Genomic DNA, 11,961 nt, shown 5'->3' on the forward strand with positions numbered 1-11,961 from the left:
TTCTCTCTCTCTCTCTCTCTCTCTCTCTCTCTCTCTCTCTCTCTCACACACACACACACACACACACACCCACACACACACACACACACACACAGAATTTGGTCCTTACCCTGGAATTATTTAGCAGTGTACTTGGCAAAGTGAAACTTCAAAAATAAAGCAATGTGAAACATTTATAAAGCAGCACAGCATAGAGTACACATTAAACATAAAAGTACGGAGGACTTACATTCTGTGTAGTTTGGAAGATGTGTTTTATTTAATGTAGATTATAGGTGTTTTCAGTTCCCCTCCTGACAAAGCTGCAGTAGAGATGGCTGCTTGTATGATTTGGCAGAGGGGGTGGGGGGTCATTTTTGAGGCTAACCTGATACAACCCCAACCAGCAGGAAGGTTGCAAGAGAAGTTGGAGCAATATCCAGACATTTTGTTATAGGAACAATAGGAATATCAATTATTTATTTAAAATAGGCTACTTTTTTTTTCCTTACGCTGTATATGATGAAACTAGAGGTGTGGTTGTCCACAAGAAAATGGGAAGAGTTTGAGCTTTGAGAAAGGGGAGAAAAGATAGCATTGCATTCTCACCTGTGGTGTGTTTTAATTTCCTCCATTTTTTGTTTGTTTGTTTGTTTGTTTGTTTGCTAAATGAGATGCTGACATCTATGATAGTATGACGTCAACTTTTTCAAAAGTGATTTTGGTTTCAATAAGAGAAAGTAAGGAAAATAAAGAAAAATGTCCCCCTACACATAAGAAAGCTAAGCAAAAGCATTGCCTTTCAAGGAACAGCAGTGGTAGATTCTAAATGGGTTTATTCAAATAAGGAAAGCATTGAAATACCCTTCAAGAATGAAAGGGGCAAGTTCGGGGCACGGTACTATTTTACTGGTCTGATGTTTGAATTTTATGCTAACATCTAGATTTGAACCAGAAGGAATCATTTAAATATCAGAATTTTATATTTTGAAACAGCCAAAATTACCTATTCATTGAACCAAGATAATTCTTTATTTACTTAAATTTTTTCAGCTTTATTGTATCATAAATGTTAAATAAAACTATAAGATATTTAAAGTGTACATTGAGAGGATTCCTCCCATCTAATTAATAAAGACATCCATGACCTCATTTATTTATTTGGTTTGTGTTTTTTGTTTTGGTTCTTTTATGTGAGAACATTTGCTACTCTCTTAGCAAATTTCAGTTATACAATAGAGCATCATTAACTATACTCCCCATGTTTACATTATATCCTCACCAGTGTTTTATATTGATTATTTTTTCTTCCAGTTATCTCAGTTGAATAACTTTGAATAGCCACATTCGAAGTGTTTAGTCATTTAATAATGCAGATATGGTTATCAGTTTGAAGATCCTTTAACCATTTGTACGCCATAAGCATCTATAGATGCAAGCGGCGAACTTTTTAAATTAAATTCAAAATATCGTGGCAGTTAACTGGTTAAACAGGTGCCCCAAATAATTCAGTCCAGCTACTTTTTGCTTTGTCCATTCTCCTAGTTCCCCTGATGCTTTTTGCAAGACCAGTTAATTTGTTGTAATTAAGAAGAGCACCTATTTAGCTTAGAGATATTTGTATACTTCTTAAAACAGTAAACATTAGCATTTGTAATTTAAAAGAATTAGAAATGTGTAGAGAAATAACGTTTTTTCTCTAAACTGCATAAATACAAACACATTAGATAAAAAAGTATATTTTATTTCTCAAATTAGCAGTGGAATAAGAATTGAAAGGTAGATAAAAATTTTAAACAGCCTATAACATTTTTAAAAAGATAAATTTATTAGACATTAAATTTTTTCCCCTGAAAAATTGAGTAACATAATTTAAGATGTAGTTGAAAATATAATTTAATTATCCTGTTAATTTAACAGTATAAATAAAATAAGTGTTTGATCATATGGTTCCTCATAAATTTATACATATGTGTGATTGTACACTGTATTGTCACAGCTATGATTCCTTCTTAAATGTAATTATTCCTGAAGAAAGTATTTGAATTTTTTTGGCCTCACTTTAACCCCACAGATGGTTATATTTGGTTTCAAGTTTTGCAAAATGGTAACATATATTAGATGATTTTTAAACAATTTATTCTGTGCTATTTGGTGGTACCAGAAATTTGGGATTTCTCATTCTTTGCTATATACCAGAATCACATAGAATTCTAGATGAGCTTCCTAAAGAAAGGCTGTGTAAGAAAATTGTAGCCATGTTATGTAAAATTAGAAGTAAACTGAAACAAACATATCAAAGTAAATTATTTTTATTATAAGAATTAGGTATAAAGAGCTTAGACAGCATTTACTGACAGTCTGAAGCGTGACTGTTTATGACATATAATTATAGACAGACCGCGCTCAGTAATCTTATTGGCTGCTGTGCGTAGATATCCACTTTCCTGGCCATAGAGGTAACTGTGTTTTGAAAACCATGCCTGGAACGATAGCCTCACCGATAAGTCATATCTCTTCTAAAGTTAAAAATTAAGTATCACTTTGTTTCCTTTGAAATAACTGTCTGTGCTTGACAAAAACCATAGATATCTGCTCTTTCCCCCCACATTTTATTTTGAAATGAATATTTTTAAAATGAGTGAAATGTGACAATGAAATTTTCTGCTTGGTTATAGTAATTTGTCATCTACCCATTTGCCAAAGTCTAACAAAAAAAATTAGTAGTGAGTGTGAAATTTTGGAAAAATGGAATTTTTAACTCATAACCTTACAAATGAGGTATTTATCAGACCACTATACGTTTAAGTTTTTTCTTTGTTTTTTTTTTTTATGTGATTTGTATTAAACAGGAAAGATTTCTACCCTTTTCAAATGTTGTACTTTTGTTTTATACATATAGGAATAAAGTTTAATGACTGTGCCCTAGTTATAAAATTACAAAATTCACTTGAAAACTTAAAACTTGGATTTTACTTCATTATATTCTTGATATATATTTGCTCAAAGTGATTAGTTAAAGATTATGATTTCTTCACAGTTGTAGGAGAAAATGGTTCCTCTTTATATTACTGTCAAACGTACTGCTTTCTGAATTTTGGTTTTGTTTTCTCTAGGCGGTGGGTGCGGCTGCTGTTTGGGCGAGAGTTCCCCCTGCAGGACCTTCTGGTGGTCTGGGATGCCTTGTTCGCTGATGGCCTCGGCCTGGGCTTAGTGGATTACATCTTCATAGCCATGTTACTCTACATCCGAGATGCTTGTAAGTATTAATGACCTTGCCCACATTCAAGTAGGTGAGCCTGAATTTAAATATGTTTTCCCTTTTAAATATACTTTACCTTTTATTCTGAATTACCCTACCTAGATTTTATCGTAGGCAATATATTGAAGTTTCAAAGGAACATACTAAAATTTTTTGTGTGAGTTAACTATGTACATATTGGGAGATGTGGGTGATTTTTCCTGAGAGAATTGGAATATTCTTTCAGAACCCTTTTTCTGAAGACTTAACTCCTGCTTTAATCTCCTCACTAGTACACACATTTGTGAAATGCACATATAAAAAGCCAGTATTTTAGCTATGTTTAGAGCTCCACCTTCTGACAGGTAGGTAGTATTCAAGGATATTTATCAAGAAAGTAGAGTTTTTTTTTATAGTATCAACAACTTGCCAATAAAAAATAAACATTACATTTAAAAATATTTTAACTTCTCAGTTATATTTTAGCCAAATGTGTTTCTCAATAAAGTGCCAAGTGGTAGCTATATTTCATCTCATCAGATCTACCCAAAGGTGCCTGCCCTAGTTGGAAAAACAGTGCATCCCTTTTGAATAGTCAGATGATCTTCACTTGAAGAAACTATCAGAGCTTGTTTTAAATTTCAAAGTACCTCAAATTATTTTCCTTCTCAGAAAAATAATCACAGTTCACTAAATAAGATTTGTAAGCCAAAATGTAATTAGGAAAGATCTCACAAAGTGATGATTAAGTAGGAAATAAAAAACTGTCATAAGAGTAGGACTCTGTCAGAAGAATATAAACTGTTTCGAGCCATTCATAATCTTGACTGTTAAATTGCTATGTGGTTCTCTTTTATTTATTCATTGAATACCATTTGTGCCAGATGCTCTTGTTACGCCTCTGGTAACACTAATAATATTCTTTAAAATTTTAGATTATACTTTTTTAATTCCCCCAAAATTACTTGAGTGAATAAATGACACGAGAACCACATTTTTATCCAGAAATTGTGGGGGGTCTTTTGTGTGTGTGTGTGTGTGTGTGTGTGCCTTGAAGGTCAAACACTTTGGGTTTTGACAGACAAAGTGAAAAGCTCCTTTTTTTTCTGAGTCAGAGCTAATCATATAAGAACATGGAAATCATAAAAGAAACATCTGGAAAGTAGAGAAAGATGTTTGGTAGATTTAATGGATACTAGGTTTTTGGATATTCAATACTGTCTCCCATTTTAAAGTTGTTTGCCCTTTTTTAATGTAAGTACTTAAAAAACAAAGGAATGAGAAACTTATTTAAATATAGGTTTATAGTTGTTCATATGGAAAATAATATAATAATAAATATTAATACAAGAATAAACTCTGTATTTCACGAACTCTAAACCTGCTTTCCCCCACCCTGTATTTTCACAAATTTTTTATAGTAAAGAACTATTAAAATGTTTACTGGTTTTCTGTGATCTTAATTATTTGCTCTTTTCTTAAATTTGACATATCACAACTATATTTTTAATTTAATTATCCTGTCTCCTATGCTAAGATCTACATTTTAAAATTAATTTCATGAAACAGGCAAATTTTTGGCAGCTGAAGCTCTTCTACATTTTTTAGTCCCTCCACTGATGATGTTATGAAACATATGGGCACATGTGGAAAAATACAGGGGTAATGAAGTTGTTTATTCATTTCAGTGTTTAGTTCAACTTCTTTTTTTATTTGCTTGGTTAAATCCATAGCAGTGCATGATATCTTCTAAAATAGAGTGACTATTATGTTTTTAAGGAGCACTGCCTCTGTCCTCAAAAAGCTTCCCAGTTCATAGGAAAGGCTGATATAATCAATTTCAGACTAACATACCCAGTGCTGTGATTGAGGTCAGGAGTCCTATGGAAGACTGGCTATAGAACAGGAATAAAAAACAGGTGCTAATCCTGGAAGGAAGCACTAGGCAGGTTTTAGAAATAGCCCACTTTACAGATGGAGAAGATGGGAAGTGGAGGAAGTCCATCCTATATATTAAAAGCCTAATATGCTAAGTGTCCGGTCGATTGGTCGGCCATTCAATCAATCAAAGCATATTATGCTAATGATATGCTAAGGCCACTCAACCGCTCACTATGACCTGCACTGACCACCAAGGGGCAGATGCTCCAACCGGTAGGTTAGCTTGCTGCTGGGGTCCGGCCTATTGGGGTTGAGTGAGATGGGCCAGGCATACCCTGGAGCCTTCCCATGGTGCCTCCCCACTTACCAACCTCCTGTGTCCCTCCCCAGCCCTGATTGTGCACTGGTGGGATCCCTCGTCCTGCTCTGTGCCCTCTCACAATCCAGGACCCCTCGGGGGATGTCAGAGAGCCTGTTTCAGCCCGATCCCACAGGGCAGGCCGAGAGACCCCACTGTTGCACAAATTCGTGCACCAGGTCTTTAGTGTCTGATAAAAGAAGAAACAAGTTTTCCACAATGAATGAGGCAGAGTAGCATAGGGTTTGAGAGGAATGACTGAGAAGTGTGGGAGAGATGGCTGATCAAGAACTAGGACAAGCCTGGTCTAGCTGTCAAAGACCCTACAGAGAAAAACAGTGGGCAGTAGCACCAGGACTCAGGTTATGTTTCTTCTCAGCTATGCTCAGCACTCCCGGCAAGATTCAAAAGAGGGATATCATAATTCAGGCTTCCAGTTAAGGCCACATCCAAATGAATTAGGTAGATCTGAAGGGAGGAAGGAGAGTGGAGGGTGCTGATTGCATTTTAAGAGAGTGATTTAGGCTGTTTAGGGAGGGAAACATGGCCAGGAAAAGACTATGGGAAAATCAAGAGTATCAAGGGATTAGAGGTCGGGTATGAGAGCTAAAATCAGAGGTCATGGTCAAACAAGAGGATATGGAGCAGTTCTGGGTATGAGCAGAATGGTTGAAGTTACTAAAGGAGAAAGTATCACTGAGGAGATCAAGAGATTTTGAGGGGACTGGGCTTCTTGTGTGGTCCTCGATGGACAATTCATTCACCTGATAGGAAAAGATGTAGAAAGAAGCATAGTGAGTGAAGCAACAAAAGTCTCACATAAATGCAGAAGAATGACCAAGAAAACAGCTTTTATTCAATCAATCATTTACTCAAAGAATTAACCATTCATTCAACCAGTGTTTATGGAGTGCCTACTACCTGTCAGCCATCATAGCGCATAGCTAACAATTATGTAGAGGCTTGATGAAGGTAGATATGTGTGGCATAGACTTCAGAGGAAAGGTGTTTTTATGGAAAGATAGGAAGCAATTTTTTAAAAATAGAATCAGGGAGCGAGGTGATAGCCCCACCCCCACCACTGGAGGTTGCCAGGGCAGCAGTGACTCAAGAAAGGAAGGTTAGTCTAGGAGGGAAAAGCATTGTTCTTTAGAGAAAAAGATTGAGAGGGTGGGGAATAGCAGGAAGCAGACACAGAACAGGATTGAGTAGAACACATGGGAGGGCAGTGCTAATTAAATGAGCTTACATTTTAAGCCAGGACCAAGAACAAGAGGAAGGTGGACAACTTGCCAATCTCAACATTTCACCTGGAACACTGGTGTCAAGTTTTTATTCCATCTTGCTTGATTCTGACTCATGAAGCCCTGCTGGGGCATCCAGGGTGGTGGTGACCTTGGGCTCTGCAGATGTTCTTTTGCAGCTATAGGTGATATGTTTGTAGCTCAAAGAATGATGCACTTCGTAAAACTAAAAGAGTCTTCCTTCAATGTTGGCATTCCTTACTTCGGATCCATACCTCCTAGGAGTTCAATAGAGGGCTTCAAAGTGCCCGTGATCTTCCTGATACTGTGCAATATATTGTGTAGGTGTGCATTTCCCGGGCCAAGGATATATAATTCATCATCTTCTCAAAGGAATATGTAACCGAAAAAAATGGTTAAGATTTACTATATCTGTTCCCAAATCTTTATTTTATAAGGAGAGATAATTAGGCCTTTTATGGGTTTAATTCTATCTCCCAAGGTATATGTTGAAGTTCTAACCCTTAGTGCCTTAGGATATAACCTTATTTGGAAATAGGTGGTTGCAGATGTAATTAGTTAAAATGAATCACTGGAGTGGGATGGACTTCTACTTCACTATGACTGGTGTCCTTATAAGAAGAAAAGAATGTGGACATATATGCACAGAGAAAGGATGATGTGAAGACACATAGGGAGAACAATGCCATATGAAAACAGAGGCAGAGATTGGAGTGATGCATCTGCAAGCCAAGAAATGATAAGGATTCCAGCTGTCACCGAAAGCTATTAGTCCTATAAGGGCTTATTAATAGCCATACTGTCATCATACTTTTTTATTGGTTTATTCCATGCTGTAAATTACACATGTGATTCCCTGCTTCCCCTGGCCCTACCTACCTAAGTATTGATTCTATTTTTAGGACTGAGGCAAGGTAGCTTTTTCCCAAACCATCCCCAATTAATCTAGTCTTCATCGATCTCTCACTTTTGCAGTCCTATAAGATTTTAATCAATACCATTCAAGGTAACATTTCATTAACTCCATCTTTTTCTTGTTCCTTATTGTGCATATTAGTCCCATCTTCTCAACTAGATTGCAAGTCCTTTGGATCAGAACCCCCTGTTATAATTCTTTCCTGTCCCTCAGAGCCTCTGAAGTTCTTCATGTATTTGGGGCGATCTCAGACAGACGAGTACTCTAGACACCTGGGGGTGGGGGTCATGGATTCGGGTATAGTGATTATTGAGGGAACAAACACTCTTAGAATACCAGCTCAACTAAATGGTAATTGTTTAATACACTTCAGCATGGCTTTGTTAAAGAAAGCATTGTCTGCTTTTTAAAGTAAGCATAAATTTTTTCACATCTTTTTATTGATTTAAATTTTTGTTTTTGATTAGTATCAAAGAAAAACATTTTCTCTAATTTACAATGTAACATACCTTTTATTTGTCTTGTATTAATTGTATTAGCAGGCTAAACACTGTATTCAAATTCATTTCATTGTAGAATTTTCTAACCAGAAAGTATCTCTCAAATAAATGTTTGTTGTCTTGTTTAATTTACCACCTCCCTGAACACTTTGGAAATGAAAAAGTTTCCTTTTGGCACTTGTCCCCTTGTTTTTTTCAGCCAGCATAATCATGTTACAAAACTTTAGATTTCCTCATTTTTCTATAGGGCAGTCTTCAGTCATTTCTTGGCCTGGTCTGGTGTGACAGTTGTGTCCTCTTAGTGGTTTAAAACATTGTTCCTTTTTATTTCATTTTAAATCTCCATTTACTCTTCAGCCACTACCTGTCTATCTGCCAGTGCTTCCATCTGCCCTACCCCAGAATTTCTATGTCTCTGTTTTCTCATTAAGAGCATGTTCAACATTATACCGATGTCAAAATGCAGTTTATTTCAACTACAGATTGCATTTACTTGTCTTTTCTGGAAAAGGTTTACCCAAATTCAGGGACTAGAAACTCATGGTCATGAGTTACATACAGAGTGTTTATCAAAGAACAATCAGATTTTTGAAGGAATGTTTTAGCACTTCCCGACTGCCAGCTCTCCTCCCTCTTGGACATTAAATATTGCCACTCGACTTTAAGACCATCTCAGGTATGAATATTAATGTGCCCTTTGAGTTTCAAATAACATATCACTTTATACTTTAGTTTAAAAATCTTTTAAAATTTCACTGAGGTAGGCTGATAAAGCTCATTGTCTTATTTTTTTATGTTTAGATTTTTAAAAATAGACTTTATTTTTAGAGAATTTTTAGATTCCCAGAGAAAAATACAGAGTTCCCTTTTACTCCTTGGACCCCACATACACACAGCCAACTCCAGCAACATGCTTCACCACAGTATTACGCTTGTTACAGTAAGTGAAGCTACCTTGATATATCATAATCACCTAAGGGCCATAGTTTACCTCATGGCTCACTCCTATGGTTGTACCTTCTGTGAGTTTGAATAAATGTATGATGACATGCACCCACCATTATAGTGTCATACAGAGTAGTTTCTCTGTCCTTAAAAATCCTCTGTGCTCTGGCTGTTCATCCATTCCTCCCTTCCTCCAGCCCAATTAGAGGAACTTTTCGTTGTCTCCATAGTTTTACTTTTTCCAGAATTTCATATAGTTGAACTCATACCATATGTAGCCTTTCAGGTTAAATTCTTCCACTTAGTAAGATGCATTTATCTCCATGTCTTTTCAAGGTTTCATAGCTGGTTTCTTTTTAGTGTTGAATAATATTCCATTGTCTGGATATAGCAGAGTTTATTTATCCACTTACTTTCTAAAGGCCATCTTGGTTGCTTCCAAGTTTTGGCAGCTATGAGTAAGGCTGCTGTAAATGTCAGTGTGCAATTTTTTGTGTGGCTACAAGTTTTCATTACAATTGGGTAAATACCAAGGCGCACAGTTGCTTGATTATATGGTAAATGCCAGGAGCTCAGCTTGGCTGGGCGGGAGAGAGCTGAGCTGTCAGGTGTCAGAGCAGCTAATTAAAGCAACAAGTCAAAAGTGAAAGGTTAAGCCTCTAATCACTTACTAAAGTGGTACAAGCAAGGGTCAAACTCTGGAGAAAATGTAAATTCCCTCTGTTCCATTTCACCCATGAAATGGCACACTGGTCAAAGATCAAGTGGATCAGCACAGATGCGAGGTCGTCTCACTGTTTAGGAAGCACTGAACAAAAGACTTTGGCAGTTTTATGAACCTCGAGGTGGTGGGGGTATCAGAGCAGGGTGCTAGGAGTGAAAAAATACTGGTACTAAGTCAAATGAACAAAGGTATCTTCAGAATTCCCGTCTCCTACCCCTGTAAGAGGTATTGGCAAAAGGTGCTTGTGAAGATCTCTACCAAAGCCTCAGATAAAGAAGTCTAGGGAGGAAAGCACTAGGACTAGGAATAGAAACATGTGAAAGATCATCATGACCAGCTTAGACCTTGATTGCAGCTCCTTTGAAAGACCACATTGTGCTGGCTGTGCACCATCTGGTGTAGGGAGGACAGTTTTCCCCTGTGAGGCCTGTCAGGTGAAGCCTTTTGTATTAGGGCTTTCCAGAGAAAATGAATCATGTATATGAGAAGATTTGTTATATGAAGTGGCTTACATAATTATGGAGGCCTAGAAGTCCCACAGTAGGCCATCTGCAAGCAGGAGAACCAGGAACGCCAATAGTGTAATTCAATCCAAGTCTGAAGGCCTAAGAACCAGGGGGGCGATGGTCTAAGTCCCAGAGTTCAAAGGCCCAAGAACCCAGAGCTACAAAATTAATGTGCCACTGTAATCTTACCCAGGAATGCTTAAGATGCCATGTCCATCTGTTGCTTCCAAAAGAGAATGTGAACAGTCTTGCACATTGACTGGAACTGTTCTCTTTGATGATTAGAGAAAAAGAGATGGTAATCTTGGGCTTTCTGACTATTTACTTCCACAAGCTTATCCACCCAATTGCCTCCTACCTACATTCTTCCCCTTTAATCCACCTGCCTAGGTGCTGAGTAGAAACATTATAAAAGAAGTGATTGAGGATATCAGATATGAGATGCATTTGTTAACAGTGAATTGCACCAGATGTTAGACCTTGATCCTTGAGTTTTGGCTATGAAAGAATTCAGAGCCTAGGCCCAGGTACAAGCAGAAATTTATTTAGAAAGTCACAGAGGTACAAAACATGAGTTGTGAAAAAAGAGAGCCAGCTGGGCTATGTGGGCTTAGGAAGCAAATTACAAAGGCAAAAAGAATGGCCCTTGGAACTCAGGGGAAAGAAAGCAAAGGTATCTTGAGGGAAGAGAAAGTGGGGAAAGGTGTGGGCATGCTCAAGAGAAAGAGAAAGAGAGCACTCTGGGGAAAGGAGGTGGGAAGAGGCAGGGCGTGCGAGCGGTGGGGGGATGGTCCTTCATTTTAAGGACTTTTATCTGGAGTCTCGGGAGAATCCCAATAGAATATTTATCAGCTTTCCAGGTGTGTCCTTGCAGGGTCATGGTATCTACTATTTTGGTCAGAGAATCATTAGTTGTCACAGTGGGTCCTGATATCAGCCATGGCATCACCTCACCTGGTCTTACTGCTTTTCTGGGCCTGGAGCTGAAACACAACTGAGACCTAGAAGTTAGTTTGATCTAAACTCTGTCTCTGGAGTCAACAGACCCGAGGTTTTGTTTTTAAGAATATTTGATGCAAGTCAGAACCTCATTGTCCTGAGGACTTAATGCTTAAGGGAGTGGTTGTGCAAGGGCTTATATGAAGGACCCTTTGTTTCTCCTCTAAGGGTGTCTACCACATGACTAGCAACATGCCTGGGGAGGACAGGTCAGGAAAGGGTCTGAACCGCATGACCAGAGATATGCTAGAAGAGGAAAGGTCAACATGGGGGTAAGGTCCTATCTTACAATTGTCCATTGCTCAGCATGCGGGGCTTTTCGCCCTGGTGACTTTCTGTACCTGGCTTATCATTCCAACTCTGCTCATGCCTGTTTAACTGCCGACTATGTTACATTTACCTCCATCGCTCCTAAAAATCCCATTAAAATAGCATAAACCCACAAGACACAGAAACTTAGGAAGGAGATTACAGCAATTTTGGAAGCAGGAAAGATGGATCAGTGATAACTGATTTAGCAGATCCATGATAACTAAATACGAAAGTGATAATGGGCAAAGCAAAGAAATAACCCATAACATTCCGAAAAGTGTAGAAATTTGCAGTGCTAAGAACCTCTGGAAATTGGAAATTGGTAGGAGGAGGGA

The 11,961-nt window shown here is 37.7% G+C and overlaps 1 protein-coding gene across 15 annotated transcripts in view; it reads left to right on the forward strand.

The window, feature by feature from the left end:
- The window catches only part of TBC1D5 (TBC1 domain family member 5), a 431,389-nt gene that overhangs the window by 320,933 nt on the left and 98,495 nt on the right, over window positions 1-11,961 (forward strand). For all 15 annotated transcript variants that reach the window (XM_006770168.2, XM_015568088.1, XM_015568082.1 and 12 more), the window contains one exon: window positions 3,096-3,238. In XM_006770168.2, the coding sequence (XP_006770231.1) occupies window positions 3,096-3,238 (143 nt within the window). The remainder of the gene's footprint in view (window positions 1-3,095; window positions 3,239-11,961) is intronic.

This window comes from Myotis davidii, unplaced genomic scaffold (assembly GCF_000327345.1).
Source record: "Myotis davidii unplaced genomic scaffold, ASM32734v1 scaffold962, whole genome shotgun sequence".
In the NCBI taxonomy this organism is placed as follows: domain Eukaryota; kingdom Metazoa; phylum Chordata; class Mammalia; order Chiroptera; family Vespertilionidae; genus Myotis; species Myotis davidii.